General features: G+C 41.8%; 1 protein-coding gene across 3 annotated transcripts; it reads left to right on the top strand.

The window, feature by feature from the left end:
- Positions 1-16: 16 nt before the first annotated feature.
- On the top strand, positions 17-16,199 carry CATSPER2 (cation channel sperm associated 2). 3 transcript variants are annotated; one of them, XM_025472972.3, is made up of 13 exons: positions 17-136; positions 1,059-1,205; positions 1,737-1,910; positions 2,101-2,169; positions 8,058-8,230; positions 8,734-8,889; positions 9,166-9,290; positions 10,519-10,697; positions 10,912-11,011; positions 11,314-11,370; positions 14,103-14,323; positions 14,676-14,843; positions 16,062-16,199. In XM_025472972.3, the coding sequence occupies exons 2-13, from the start codon at positions 1,061-1,063 to the stop codon at positions 16,091-16,093; spliced, it is 1,599 nt and encodes a 532-aa protein (XP_025328757.1). In that variant the 5' UTR covers positions 17-136; positions 1,059-1,060; the 3' UTR covers positions 16,094-16,199. The 3 variants fall into 3 exon arrangements, with proteins under 3 accessions (XP_025328757.1, XP_025328754.1, XP_025328759.1); XM_025472969.2 differs by lacking the exon at positions 17-136 and adding an exon at positions 440-580; XM_025472974.2 differs by lacking the exons at positions 17-136; positions 1,737-1,910; positions 2,101-2,169 and adding an exon at positions 440-580.

The raw sequence follows: 16,199 nt of genomic DNA, 5'->3' as shown, positions 1-16,199 counted from the left end.
CCTGAGCCTGCGCTCGCGCGTCTGGCCCAGGCGGACCTGCAGCCGGAGGTCCCAACCCCCCAGCCCGGCTCGGGCCGCAGTGTGGCAGCCGCCGATTGGCTGCGAGGCGCCTGCGTCGGGCGGGCGGGCCCAGCTGGTAACCGCCGAGTGGCCGGGGCGTGGGGCGGGGCCGAAGCGGCGGGCGCCCGGGCGAGCCGGTCGGGAGGGGGTCCCGGGCCTGGGGCTGGGCCTGGGGCTGGGCCTGGGGCTGGGGCTGGGGCTGGGGCTGGGGCCGGGCTGGGGCCGGGCCGGGCCCGCGGCGAGCCGGAACCCAGGGAGCAAGTGAGGTGGACTGAGGTGGAGCCGAGCTGGGAGCCGGCTCTGAGGTGGACTGAGGTGGAGCCGAGCTGGGGGCCCGCTCTGAGGTGGACTGAGGTGGAGCCGAGCTGGGGGCCCGCTCTGAGGTGGACTGAGGTGGAGCCGAGCTGGGGGCCCGCTCTGAGCTCGTCTTCCGTGGGGAGAGCTGCGTTCGGGGGTCGCCAGAGTCGGAGGCGGAGAAGCGAAGTCGGGGCTGAGTGGGCGGAACAGAGCTTGGGCTGAGGTGAGGCCCAGAAGCGCGAGTGGAGCCTGCAGCCGAGGGACGCAGTTGGGACGGGACACGTTTTCAAAATGTCAGGCTGCTGCATTTGTCCAATTCCTCTTGGTTGGTCTTTCCGACGCAGCCCGAAGCCCTCCCACTGCCCCTCCTCGTTGCGTTGCCTGATTACCTCAGGTCCAGGTGTGGCTTTTTGTCCAGCCCAGGGACTCCTGCCTTGTGGCTGCTACTTTTAATTAGAAATGCTGTCATACACGTGAAGGTGCCTGGTCACTTAGTCTACTAAGCAATGTCTCTTTTACGACTCTTAGCTCCTTTTGTTTCTCAACAAAAAACAAAAAAAAAACAACAACACCTCGAGTCTTGGTAAAAAATGCGTTTGACTTCTTAAGGGCAAAGAGGGTAGGAGAAGGGGAAGTAAACTTCCAATCTTTGGTGCACTCCAAGAATGAAATGACACTTGGTTTTCCCATTATTTTAACAGACATGGCCACCAGTCACCCAACAGGACACGTGCAACTGCCCCGAGCTGATGCCATTCGTTCACGTCTCATTGATACTTTCTCTCTCATCGAGCATCTGCAAGGCTTGAGCCAAGCTGTGCCAAGACACACTATACGAGAGATAGTTGGTCAGCAGCCTGTTTCTTAACTAGCATAAATTTAAGATTCTTCTCTGCACCCTCCAAAGAGTAGAAAGCAGAGAAACTATTTTAAGGGTGAAAAATTCAGGGAAGATTGGCTTGGTTGCTAAGTTTGTAAATGATATCAAACCTGATAAGACTTTGTAAATAAAGCTCTTTGAACCCAGGAGATAGAAGAACCCAAGTAAAAGCCGCTCACTTTTTGGCCTAGGATAACTCCTAGTCCTGGCTGAGTTGAAAGTTTCTACGAAAGACACTGAAAACTTTCAGAGTTGAAACTGCTGCCTTTATTCTTGGGTGTTGACAGTGTTGGTCATAAGTAATATATTAGCTCTTATTCCAAACTAATGTTAATTGCTGTGAGAAAGAACAGCAAGGCAAATTTTGCACTAGGGAACCCATTATGTAACCAGTACCCCTGCCCCTGGCTGCCTGTTCTTCATATTCCCTAGAGACTTTTTCTTTTTGTGTGTGTGTGTGTGTGGTATCTCCACTGTCCTCTTTTAATTTTTGGTGTAGATCCTTCTGGCCAGAAGAAGCTTATGTTGGGAGATCAACACCAGCTTGTGCGCTTCTCCATAAAGCCTCGACACGTAGAACGAATTACACGTGCCCGGAGACTGATGAGCAGGCTTCGAGTGCGCTATAGTCAGAGGCCACCCCTTTCTTTGTGGGCTGGATGGGTCCTTGAGTGTATCCTTTCATGCCGCTCATTTTTATCCCATGCCTTTCCTGTTTCTCTTGCTTCATCCTCTGCCTGATGACTTATTTCCCCTCTTCCAAACCACTTTTTTTCTCATCCTTTCTGGTTCTATTCTTGCCTTTATTATTTCACCTGTATAAGAAACAACTCCACTCCGTATGTTTCCTTAAGAGAAAACAGGTCCTCTCTTCACAAACTTCATCATCTTTCTCATCTTTTTGAATACGATTGTACTGATGGTTGAAATAGGTGAGAACTGACATTGAATGAAAAAGGAAGTGACTAGGGGTCATTTTTCCTATAAATTGGCCATTTCTTTTCTTGAATGTTATTTTTTTAAGATTTTATTTATTCATGTGAGACACAGAGAGACAGGCAGAGACATAGGCAGAGGGAGTAGCAGGCTCTCTGTGAGGAGCATGATGCGGAACTTGGTGACAGGACCCCAGGATCATGACCTGAGCCAAAGACAGACGTTCAACCACTGAGCTATCCAGGCATCCCTGAATGTTACTTGAATTGTGATAGGGACAATTATATTAGGTCTCCTGGAGTAGGATTTGTGCAACTGCTAAGACCTGGAAACATTTGGAGGGCTCTCAAGAGTGTGGTAGATATAAAGTAGTACTTATAGACACTTAGTACTCTAAGTGTCTTAGAGTATAATAGACTCACAGGAAATGGAAGATGTGAAGACCAGTTATATTTCTTGTGTCAGTTTAATAGTTGTTTAAATTAGCCTTTTGTATTCGCGATTTTGGTGCCTATCAGTGAATGATGCAACATTTACATTTTTTACAAGTATATTAAAGATTAAGTACAAATAAGAAAGCTCACAAAGTATGTAAAGTTATATACAAAATAGTAGATGAGCCAAAAAATGACTTAAAGAGTAAAAGATTCTAAAATCATTCCTAGGGCAGCTCTGGTGGCACAGCGGTTTGGCGCCGCCTGCGGCCCAGGGCGTGATCCTGGAGACCCTGGGTCGAGTCCCACGTCAGGGTCCCTGCATGGAGCCTGCTTGTGTCTCTGCCTCTCTCTCTGTGTGTCTCTATAAATTAATAAAGTCTTTAAAAAAATAAAATAATTCTTAAATTACATGAAATGTATTAAAAGCAAAAGAACATCTGGAAAATCAGTGAGCTCATTTGATTATCATCTCAAACTGCTTAGAAATGGTGAAGAGGACAGTAGAAGTACTCACTTCCTTGTTTCATCTGTTTTGGGGAATTTTCCCACTTTAAAATAGTCTTTTGGGGATCCCTGGGTGGCGCAGCGGTTTGGCGCCTGCCTTTGGGCGCGATCCTGGAGACCCGGAATCGAGTCCCACATCGGGCTCCCGGTGCATGGAGCCTGCTTCTCCCTCTGCCTGTGTCTCTGCCTCTCTCTCTCTCTCTCTCTCTCTCTCTGACTATCATAAATAAATAAAAATTATAAAAATAAAATAAAATAAAATAAAATAAAATAAAATAAAATAGTCTTTTAGGGCAGCCCGGGTGGCTCAGGGGTTTAGCGCCGCCTTTAATCGGGGGGCATGATCCTGGAGACCTGGGATTGAGTCCCACATGGGGCTCCCTACACGGAGCCTGCTTCTCCCTCTGCCTGAGGGAGCCTGCTTCTGTCTCTGCCTATCTCTCTCTCTCTCTCTCTCTCTCTCTCATGAATAAATAAAATCTTTTAAAAAAATAAGTCTTTTAATGCAATAGGGTCAAAGATATTTAAATATATAACCATACTTGATATCGTTGACGTACTTACGTATACTATATATTTTGAAGTATTTATTTATTTTTTAAACTCCTGCCTTCTTTTTTTTTTTTTTTTATTTATTTATGATAGTCACAGAGAGAGAGAGAGAGAGGCAGAGACACAGGCAGAGGGAGAAGCAGGCTCCATGCATCGGGAGCCTGATGTGGGATTCGATCCCGGGTCTCCAGGATCGCGCCCTGGGCCAAAGGCAGGCGCCAAACCGCTGCGCCACCCAGGGATCCCGAAGTATTTATTTTTTGAGAGAGAGAGAGAGGTGTGTGTGTGGGGGGGAAGGAGATGGAGGGAAAGGGAGATAATTGTTTTTTTAAGATTTTATTTACTCATGAGAGACATACAGAGGAAGAGACAGAGGCAGGATCATGACCTGAGTCTAAGGCAGACCCTCAACCACTAGCCACCCAGGTGCTCCAGGAGAGAGAGAATCTTAAGCAGGCTCCATGCCCAGTGTGGAGCCTGACTTGCAGCTTGGGTGCGGGGCTCGATCTCAAAACCTTGAGATCGTGACCTGATCAAGAGTCAGATGCTTAGGGCACCTGGGTGGCTCGGTAGTTGAGTGTCTGCCTTTGCCTCAGGGTGTGATCCCAGAATCCTGGGATTGAGTCTCACATGGGACTCCCCACATGGAGCCTGCTTCTCCCTCTGCCTATATCTCTGCGTCTCTCTCTGTCTCTCATGAATAAATAAAATCTTTTTAAAAAAAAGAGATGCTTAACCAACTAAACCACTCAGGTGCCTCTGTACCCTGAAGTATTTTATTTTCTTCCCATTGTTGTGAGGATTTTGAACCAAGTCACCCAAATTTCCTATTTCTTGTATGATAGTTGGCATGTATTTGCCTTGTGAGGTTAGGGATATAGTCTTAAGCCTTGGAATAAAGTAAACAGCAATAAATATACAGGATTTCCTGGATGTAAGGACAAACCATAATACAATAGCACTAACCATTCTAGTTGGTAAAACAGTTGGATATGAAACATGATCACTGTGCCACAGAACAGGTATATTGCTTGAGTGGTAATTATCTGGCAAGTTCAGGAAAATTATATCTTATTAAGTATATTCTCATGGTAAAAAGGTGGGAGGATTTTGTAAAGGGAAAGAATTTGGGACTAACAGATTTCTTTGAACAGTCTAATTCATGTGATAAACATTAAGACTGTTTAGGCTTTTGGGGCACCTGGGTGGCTCAATGGTTGAGAGTCTGCCTTTGGCTCATGTCGTGATCCCAGGATCTTGGGATCGCGTCCCATATCAGGCTCCCCACAGGGATGGGATCCTGCTTCTCCCTGTGCCTAAGTCTCTGCCTCTCTTTCTGTGTCTCTCATGAATAAATAAAGAAAATCTTAAAAAAAAATGTTTAGGCTTTTAAAAACAATTTTCCAGATCACAGTGTTATAGATGGGGGGGGGGAATAGTAATTAATGAACAGTTCTCTAGATCAAAGTTCCCTAGTCTTTTTTTTTTTTTTTTTTCTTTTAGAGAAAGTGTGCATTCCCAGGAGGCAGGAGGCAGGAGGTGACAAAGGGAGAAAGGGAGAGAGAATCTTAAGCAGGCTCCAAGCCCAACTCAGGACCTGACACTGGGTTCCATCTTATGACCCTGAGATCATGACCTGAGCCAAAATCAAGAGTCAGGAGCTTAACCAACTGAGCCACCCAGGTGCCCCATCCCTAGTCTTTTTTGTCTTATGATTTTGTTTCATAATAATACAGCTATATAAACTTGAAAACCCCCTTAAGAGTTTAATCATTCCACTACTTTTATGATGATGTAAAGAAACAAGTTGAAGTAAAGTAATATTTTAGACTAGCATGTTTTTAAATATTGTATTTTAATGTGTATAATATAATTTTAAAAATTATGTTAGCACATTTTTACTTATGCCATTTTTAAGTGATTCATGATTTTTTAAAGATTTTATTTATTCATGAGACACACACACACACACACACACACACACAGAGGCAGAGACACAGGCAGAGGGAGAAGCAGGCTCCATGCAGGAAGCCCCATGTGGGACTCCATCCCAGGTCTCCAGGATCATGCCTTGGGCCGAAGGCAGGCACCAAACCGCTGAGCCACCCAGGGATCCCCCATGGTGTTTTTAAAGTAAATATATGATTTGCCCACAAATGAATTTTTATTTTTATTTATTTATTTTAAAGATTTTATTTATTCATGAGAGACACAGAGAGAGAGAGAGGCAGAGACATAGGCAGAGGGAGAAACAGGCTCCATGCAGGGAGCCCAATGTGGGACTCAATCCCAGGATTCCAGGATCACACCCTGAGCCGAAGGCAGATGCTCAACCACTGAGCCACTCAGCATCCCCACAAATGAATTTTTAAAGGTCATCATATATTCTTTAGCTCAGGGATCAAATATGTGTGCTTTATGTATTATATATTTTTTTAAATATTTTATTTATTCATGAGAGATACACAGAGAGAGAGAGAGAGGCAGAGACATAGGCAGAGGGGGAAGCAGGCTCCATGCAGGGAGCCTAATGTGGGCCTCGATCGCAGACCCAGGATCACATCCTATGCCAAAGGCAGATGCTCAACTGCTGAGCCACCCAGGTGTTCCTATATTATATGGTTTTAATTTGATTTTTTGTTCTTTAAAATTGAGATATAATTGACATAACATTAATTTCTGGTTTACAACATTATGTATTATATGTTAAATATGTATGTTAAGATGTAGGTGGAAATTTATGTGTGAAGGTATTAACAAATGATATTGGTAATTCTACTTTTCATTTTAAACATCAATTTGGCTTACTTTTATAGTTTTCACATTTTGTTTCCAAATGATGAGAGGAAGAAAAGAAAGAAGATTTGACTCATTTGCAATCCGTTTTCTGAAAATAACACATTGCAAGTGTGAATAGTCCTTATTTAAAAAAAAATTATGTATAACATCACTATAATTTTTTTACATTGATTTTGAGGTTCTAGAGATATCTTGATGTGCTATATATAAGAATATTTCTGCAAGTTTATCTCAAGATGATCTTCATCAGATTCTATAAATTGCATTCATCTGATCAAAAACTTTATATAGCATTAGTGTTCCTTACTTCATTGTGCATATAATGAGCCAAATCTTCTTTTCTCCCTCTCATCATTAAAAAAAATACATGATTTATCCACAAATGAATTTTTAAATTACATTATATGTTGTTTGGTGTGGGGATCAAATATATTTTATATATTATTTGTTTTTCTTTATTTTTTCATATTATATTTTTAAATTTAATATTATGGATATAACCAGCCAAAAAACAATTACAATTTCAAACTGTTTTAAGTGTCAAAATCAATAGTAGTTTATGTCGTTCAGAGTGATTGAGTATGTCCTTCCAATCTCCATTAACTGCCGAGGATATCAGTCATAGTGCGTTTAGAGGCTCTCAGATTGTTGTGTTTCAAAGGGAAACATATTAAATTATTATTTACCTATTACCTATTATTTACCTATTACCTATTATTTACCTAAGCCTATTTTGATTTTAGCGGGGTTTTTTTCTACAGCATGGTATACATCCATTAAATGCATAAAAGAAATGAAGAGAGTTGAAAGATGAAGGCAGTAAGTTGAGGAATACCAATTAGCAAATAATAGGGTTTTAGAGAGAACGTATAGGATTTAATTTGCTTTGCAGGACAAAATGAGTTTTAGAGAAAAATGGGAAAGTTTTAAAAACTAACAGACAGGGCAGCCCCGGTGGCTCAGCGGTTTAGCGCCGCCTGCGGCCCAGGGCATGATCTTGGAGACCCTGGATCGAGTCCCACGTCAGGCTCTCTGCATGGTGCCTGCTTCTCCCTCTGCCTGTGTCTCTGCCTCTCTCTGCGTCTCTATGAATAAGTAAATAAAATCTTAAAACAAAACTAAACCAAATAATTTTTTTATTATAACCCAGTATGTCTCATAATTCTGACTTCTTGTTTCTAGTTCCCTTATCAAGCACTTTACATATCATGGCCTATATTGTCATTCTATTCTCAAGGCCTATTGCTTCTCTGTGAAGTTTGGGACTGGAGTACCAGTACAACAGACAGCATCAGTGGTAGTGAAGAGAGCAATCCCTTCATGGCTGTGTGGCCCCAGAATGGGAAGACAGTGACTTGCAGCTGTTAGGCATTTTGATACCAGCAGGAGACAAGTTGTTGCTATTTTTCATGGTCAACTCTGTCCTCCCCTGTATTCCACAGGTTGGAAAAAATATCAATGTTAAGAAGAGAAACAAAGAAAAATGGAATAGCCGCAGGCACAGCTGTGGTTTATAATAGCTTCTGATCATTTTATATCATTCAGTTTCCCAATTCCTTAACCTTTATTCATTCTTTGCTCTACTTTCACAGAACTGCTTGAATCCTCAAATACCAAACTGTGGTCACTGAAACTGACACTGGAGGTGGCAGCTTGGTTCATCTTGCTTATTTTCATCTTAGAGATCCTTCTTATGTGGATATCCAGCTTTTTCCTCTTCTGGAAGAATGCCTGGAATGTCTTTGATTTTGTTGTCACAGTATCGGTAAGGATAGATATCCTGAGGATTAGTTTAGTGGGCTGAAGAATGAGCCTAGGTGAATCATAATGACAAGAAAATTTAATTAGATCACAAGAACTTCATTATCTTGATGTTTTTTCTAAAACTAAGAGCAGTCATTGTAGGAGTTGTTGGTAGTAGGAGCAAGACTGAATGCAACCACAACATTAACCCCAACAATCCACCAGTTACTAGGCACTTACTAAGTGCCAGGCACTCTTCTAAGTGTTTCACATGTATTTTCTCATTTGAGCTCCACAACAACCCAATGAGATGAGCACTATGTTTATCCCCATTTTATGTTTGAGCAAATTGAAATACAGAGTTTAAGTAACTTAGTATAGGAAGGCTCAATTGGAAATAGTCCTCAGAGAATGCTATTCTAGGAATAATACCCAACAAACTATGAGGAAGATGAGATAAAGAAGGGGTAACTGTGCATAGGTGCTTTGGGTATATTTTACTCATAATTTGTGTGTTTCCCACAGTCCCTGCTTCCTGAAGTTGTGGTACTGGTAGGGGTAACAGGCCAGTCTGTGTGGCTCCAGTTGCTGAGGATCTGCCGGGTGCTAAGATCTCTCAAACTCTTTGCACGATTCCGTCAAATTCGAGTCATTATTTTGGCCCTCATGAGGGCTCTCAAGGTGATTTGATTATTGCAGCTAAACCAACTGGGCAGGGTAATAAACATGGGAATTTAACATAAAACAAGTCTGGGTGGGTCAAAGAAGGCAACAAGGGACCCTATGAAATGTCATTGGATGAGAAAGGGATGGGGGAAGCTGCTATGGTCTAGAGATAATTGGGCTCGGGAGTGGAAGTAAGGGTTTTGGTGGGGGATTGCCAGGTTGGGCTTGACTCTGCTATAGGTAGAATCAGCCTAATCTGGCCCAGCTCTAACTTGAGGTCATGGCCTCTAGAGCATGACCTTCCTCTTGATGTTGCTGCTCATCTTCTTCTACATTTTTGCTGTGACTGGTGTCTACTTCTTTGAGGATTACACCCGTTCAACTCGCCAGGACCTGGAGTACCACATGTTCTTCTCGTAGGCAGGACCGGGGGAATCATGGGTGGAGGGAGAGAGTTGGGCAAGAAACTGGGAAGCTAGTCCAAAGTAAGTAATATAAAAAGTATAGTCTATTGTAAGAAACTGGAAGAGAACACAATAAGGAGAAAGAAAGAGAAAGCAAAGGAATAGTGAGTGATATTAGCTCTGATTTTGAGAATAGTGTGGCTAGTCCCAGGTTTGCCTTGGGTTTTGAAATTTAAACAACCCCTCATCAACCATCTTTAAATAGCAGTATACCCCAGTGATTAAGCTTTGGTTTCTATGCCTCAGTTACTTCTTTTGAGAACTGGAAATATAGTAGCACTATCTCATAAGAGTGTAAGAATAAAAGTAATGCATTTTTGCACTTAGCACAGGTTTTGACACAATGTAAGTGATCAACACTTGTTACTATGACTCTCAAACAGGTCACTGGTTTTACCCCAAAGTCTATGTGTGGAGGTTACACTTGCACATACCTAGACTCATTGAAAAATAAAATCCTGATGAGATCTTTGTCTAGAGAAAACTGATTGCTAGTAGAAAGTCAATTGGATTTAGATGAGATAATGTTATTTGTGAACTGGAATCCAATCTTGTCAGCACCTCTTAGGTCTCAGACTAACAGGTAGCTTCGTAAGAGTTTTGAGTTAGGAAAGTCCTAAATATTCATCCTATTCAGGCCCTGATATTTTCAGCAAATTGTATATGGAGGACTAGGAAGGAAAGAAGGAAAATTTAGATACCTTCATTTAGATGAGATCTTTGGTGACATATTCATTATTTGGGATCACGTGTTTATATCTTATTTACTTAAGAATCACTTCATACCAGGGAACTAAATAGGAATGATGTTTGTTAATTTTTTAAGTGATCTCCTGTTCAGTGAATCCATAGAACAGTGAAGAGTGAACTTACAAAAAAGATACATAGTTGGTGATTCATTCAATTTTTAAAAATTCAGCCAGTACTGCTTATTGAGCACCTACTATGTTCCAGGCACTAATGGAAGAATGAGAGATTTATGGATTATTCATGATAAAGGAAAACCTAAAAAAAAAAACCTAAACTGAAGAATGCTTAACTAAAAAATTGATAGAAAAGAAACCAAAGTCAGAGCAAACTACAAAGAAATGTTCTTATGTGGCTTTAAGAGTAAGAAAGTACTGTTTCTGAAAGATTTAGATCTCTGTTCTGTCTGTACCCACATATCCTTTTTATTTAGGGACCTGCTGAATTCTCTGGTGACAGTGTTCATCCTCTTCACCATGGACCATTGGTATGCACTGCTTCAGGATACCTGGAAGGTGCCTGAAGTCAGCCGTGCCTTCAGCAGCATCTATGTCATCCTTTGGTTGTTACTTGGTTCCATTATCTTTCGAAATATTATAGTAGCCATGATGGGTAAGCACGAAAGAGGTGAAGCTTGGTTGTGAGGGGTGGCTGGGAAGAAATTAAGGTGAAAGCTAGGATTGGTAGATGATGTATAGAGAGAATTTGAGGTAGCAGGAAAGCTTGGGGCCTGGAATGGATATTTCACTTGGTTTCTCCCCACCCAAGCCCTCTTTCCAGGTCTAGTCACCACCATCTCCCAACTCCTAATGGCCCTCTGGGGCAGTTACTAACTTCCAGAATATCAGGAATGAGCTGAATGAGGAGATGACACATCTGGAGGTTCAGCATAAAGCCGACATATTCAAGCGGCAGATTATCCAGAGGTCTCTGCCCCATTTTCAAACCCAAGTTTAGTTCTGAAGGGTATCCCAACCTCATTCCCTGTTTCTACCCCTTGGCCTTGACCCCATTTTCCCGTTCCCTTCCACAGAAGATTTGCCGAAGGTTAGAATTCCCCAATTGCCTGATTCTTTATCCACCATTAGGTCTTCCTCACTCTTTTTCACCTTTTACTGCAATGTGTTCTCCTCAGTTTTCTTCATGTTATGATCTGAATTCTTTTCTTTTTTCCTTACCACATTTCTGCATCAATGTAACTCTCTTCTGTGTTTTTTTTGCTTTGCAGAAGACAAAACCTGTCCCCTGAGGCAATGAGGTCAAGCCTTAGCAAAGTGGATGCCAGGTTAGGAATTGGTGAATTGATATGGACACACATGAAGGAGGAGAGGGTAGAAAACCAAAGATGAAGATTGATTTTGATAGATAATCCATTTATTCAATAACTATTTATTGTAGGGGGTTGAATTGTGACCCCCCCAAAAGAAATGTCCATGTCCTACCTAATCCCCTGGAACCTGTGAAAATGACTTTATTTGGAAAAGGGGTCTTTGCAGATGCAATTAAATTAAGGATCTTGAGATGCAATCATCCTGGATTATCCAGGGAGGTTCTAAATGCAGCGACAAAGGCTCTTATAAGAGATAGAAGAGGAGGGGATCCCTGGGTGGCGCAGCGGTTTGGCGCCTGCCTTTGGCCCAGGGCGCGATCCTGGAGACCCCGGATCGAATCCCACATCGGGCTCCCTGCATGGAGCCTGCTTCTCCCTCTGCCTATGTCTCTGCCTCTCTCTCTCTCTGTGTGACTATCATGAATAAATAAATAAAATCTTAAAAAAAAAAAAAGAGATAGAAGAGGAGAAGACATAGAGAAGAGAAGAAAGAGACGTGAAGCTGGACATAGAAATTGCAATGATGCAACCACAAGCCAAAGGAAGCCAATGAATGCTAGGCAATTGCCAGAAGCTAGAGGGAGCAAAGAATCTTCTCCCTTAGAGCCTCCAGAGAAAGTATGGCCCTGTTGACACCTGAATTTCAGATTTCTGGCTTCCAGAATTGTGAGAGAATAAGTTTCTGATATTTCAAGTTACCAAGTTTGTGGTAGTTTGTTACAGCAGCCTTAGGTAACTAATACAAGTACTTTCTATGAAGCAGATGTCATTCTAGACCTTGAGTGTTCAGCAGTGAACAAGAGAGCAGAAGAAGAAATAAGAAATTCATTCATCCACTGAGAAATAATTATTTAGGGGCACCTGGCTGGCTCCATTGGTAGAGCATGCGACTCTTGATCATGGGGTCATTAGTTCGAGCCCTACATTGGGCACGGATCCTGCTTAAAAAATAATTATTATTACTATATATACTTTTTTTTTATTAAGCAAACTCTGTACCCAACTTGGGGCTTGAACCCATGACCCCCCGAGATCAAGAGTCAAATCTCTACTGACTGAGCCAGTCAGGTACCCCAAGAAATAAATATTGAATACTCATTAGGTGTTGGGCTATATCAGTGAACAAAAGAGACAATAATGCCTGTTCTCATGGAGCTTACATATCAGCAGGGGGAAAGAGACAATAAACAATATATAAAATAAGTAAATTAATGTATTAAAACATGGTGAGCATTATGAAAAAAAGTAGAATAGGTTAAAAAGGTTTGGAATAGGGAAGCCTGGGTGGCTCAGTGGTTAAGCATCTGCCTTCAGCCCATGGCATGATCCTGGAGTTCTGGGATCGAGTCCCACATAGGGCTCCCTGCATGGAGCCTGCTTCTCCCTCTGCCTATGTCTCTACCTCTCTCTATGTGTGTCTCTCATGAATAAATAAAATCTTTTTAAAAAATGAGGTTTGGAATATAGAGTAGGAATTTCAGATGAGTTATACATTTTAAACAAGGTAGTCTGGATGGCCTCATTGAAAAGGTAACATTTGAACGAAGACTTGGAGGAAATAAGGGGATTACTGCATTAGATATCTACGGAAAGAGTATTATGGGCAGAGGGAACAGCTAGTAAAAGACCCTAAGCCAGAAGCATTCCTGAGTTTGATAAACAGCAAAGAAACCACTGTGACTAGAGCAGGGTGATCAGTGGGGAAAAGTGATAGAAAATGAGGTCAGAGAGATAATGAGGACCTGATCCTGTAGGGCTGTGAAGGCCACTGTAGGGACTTAAGCTTTTACTCTGAGTGAAATGGAGATCAGAGTAGAGCAGTGACATGAAATGACTTACATTTAAGGATTATTCTGGTTGCCTTGTTGATGATGCATTGTAGAACAAGGGAAAAAGCAGAGATATGAGTTGAAGGCTAAAGCTATCCAGACAAGAGGCAAGAGGCTCAGACCAGAGTGGCACCAGTGAGAAAAGATGTTTTTTAAGGTAGAATCAGTAGGTTTTCTTGGTGAAATGGTTGGAGTATAAGAGAAGAGTTGAGTATGTCTCTGAAGTTTTGGCCAGAGTAGCTGAAAGGATGGGTTAGCTAAGATGGGGAAGGCTGAGTGGAAGAGGTTTGATGGGCAGAATTTGATTTGGGTTAAATTTGAGATATCTATTGGACATTCAAGTGGTGATATGTGAGTAAAAGTTGTATATGCAAGTCTGGATTGAGGAGTGAAATCTAGGCTAGAGGTTTAAATTTACGTTTAGAAGACATTTAAACTCAGGAGAAAAGATCACCGAAGGAGTGACTATAGATGGGGAAGATAAAAAGGTCATGAACTGAGCCTTGTGGCCTCTCAAGAGATAGAATTGAAGGAGTGAAACTATAGTTATGGTATAATAGGCATAGAGCTATAGAGTGAAGAGCTAAAACTTAGCAAAATAAGGTAGAGTGTGAAATGTTGAAGCCTGAGTAAAACGGAACATGGAAGCTATGTGGTGAGGGGTACTATTAGGGATATACCACATGAGATCATTGAAGTTGAAAGTGCTTAAAAGCTCAAATTTTGGGAGTAGTTTGGCCCTCATTACCTTAAGTCCCAGTTTTAGGGGATGGCAAGGGCCAGGGCCTGCATAATGAAAGAACTAGCCCTATCTCATGAATGTATTTGAAGCAATAAAATTTCTCCTTTCACTTATAGAAATGCCAATCAACAAAGGGAATCTGTGGACTTATCAAAAGCTTTTGAAGAAGAGTCTAAACACAATGCTGATGAAGAGGGTTCAAGAGCACCTGTGTCAAAAACAAAAGCGTCCTTGTCAAAAATGAAAAAGTCCTCCTCTTCCCCCTCCTCTCACTCTTCTTACTTCTCATCTTCATCCTATTCCTCTTCTTCTGACTCCAGATATGTAGACCCCATTGGTAAGCAGAGTTTCTTTCATTTGAATTAGGACTCCTCCAGGAGAGACATCCCAATCTTAATAGGAGCTCTCCCACTATTATCTACTTCCAGTTTTCTCCTGCAGTATGATTTTCTGGTCTTAATTGCTTACTTTGTGCTTTCTTTCAATTCCCTTGTACTTCTGCTTCACTTTGGGTAAGTGTGGTTGTCTTTACTTATTGTAAAAAGTGGTCTCTTGGTGATGTACCCTTTTCCCTCCCTGATTCCTGTTTACTCTTTCATCCCTGCTTTCTCCACACACGATAGGATCTATTAGCTCTGCCCAGCTTCCACAGGTCTAGACATGTTTTTAAGAAGCATTCCTCCCTTTAGGTCAGTTGGACTGGGAGACTCACGTACACCAGAATCTGCCTGGACTAATGCAAATGGATCAGGATGATCAAGTTGTTTGGCCTAGAGATTCACTCTTCCGATATTTTGAGTTGCTAGAAAAGCTTCAGTATAACCTAGAGGAGCGTAAGCAGTTGCAGGAGTTTGCAGGTATGGATTTAAGGCAGTCATGGGAACCAAGGCCTAAGTACTTTGGAGTAGCATATTGGAATTGCATATATAACTGGGGAGAAGGAGGGGAGTATCCACTATTTTGGCATTTCAGCCTCTGAATTTCCACCTCACATTTAAAAAGGTAATTCTTTGGTTTTTTATGTTACATTTTAATGTCCTGATTTCTTATAATCTAGAGAGAACCTGACAGCTTTGCTTTTCCAGTAGGGAAAATCTAAATCCTAAGAGGTCTGAGAGCTTGTTTTCCAAGAAGAAAGTGTCCAATTGCAGATGAGGCTCAAGCCTCAGCCTCAAGTTGAATAGCAATGGGGATTATATAGTGAGCAGAGAGCTCTTAAATGCTCACTGCTCCCAGCCCCCAAAGAAATTTATGAATTATAGCCCTTTCTTCCTTTCAGCCCCTTCTAGTGGTAGCCTAGGCAGAGAGAATGTACATTATTTAAATAGTAGAGTTAATTTAAGTGGAAAACTACCTGCCCAAAATTATTTCCCCTAAATTTCTCTTTTTTTTTGAAATTTTACCACTTGGAGATGAATTTGGGTTAATAAATTCTCCCTCTAAAAATACAAAAACTGGAACAGGGGCCATTTTTTATAATTTTTTAAAAGATCTTATTCATTTATTCATGAGAGACACACAGAGAGACAGAGACATAGGCAGAGGGAGAAGCAGGCTCCATGCAGGAGCCCTAGTGTGGGACTCGATCCCGAGACTCCAGCATCATGCCCTGAGCTGAAGGCAGGTGCTAAACTGCTGAACCACCCAGGTGTCCTGATTTTTTATAATTTAATAGGGATTAGTGTTGTTTCCTCATACCTAATTGAAATCAGCTCACTGTGAAAACAACGAGGGGAAAGGAATGTGTAGGCTCAGGAGGGCAATCAGAGGAATTATTAACAGTGGAACACAAAATTTAGAGCAGAATGTCACAGACAGGTTTTGCCTACTTCAAAATGTTGCCTAAGGTTAATCCTGCTCTTTCCAGTTGTCCTCAGCCCTGTCTTCCCACTTGTTCTCTGGGTAGAAAGAGGGTGAAAGAAGGAGCAAGGGAGCTTCTTTAATCTGGGTTAATTTAGAGGGCTTACTGAAAGTAAAGGTTAGTAAAAATTTGTGTGGGAAACTAGAACCCAGAAAAGCCAGATCTTCAAACATTTGTATGTCCTGAATATTCTTAGCTTCCCATTTCTTTACAGTGCAGGCGCTGATGAACTTTGAAGACAAGTAAAGCTGACGATGGATGGCTTCAATTTCTTTGGCAAAAATTAATGAAAGGAATAGTTGGAAATGGAGAATTCAAAGTATAAATGTCTAATAAATACTTTTGATAATCA

This window comes from Canis lupus, chromosome 30, assembly GCF_003254725.2.
Source record: "Canis lupus dingo isolate Sandy chromosome 30, ASM325472v2, whole genome shotgun sequence".
Taxonomy (NCBI): Eukaryota; Metazoa; Chordata; class Mammalia; order Carnivora; family Canidae; genus Canis; species Canis lupus.
Note: the sequence above shows the minus strand (reverse complement) of the source record. Positions and strands in the feature narration are given on the sequence as shown.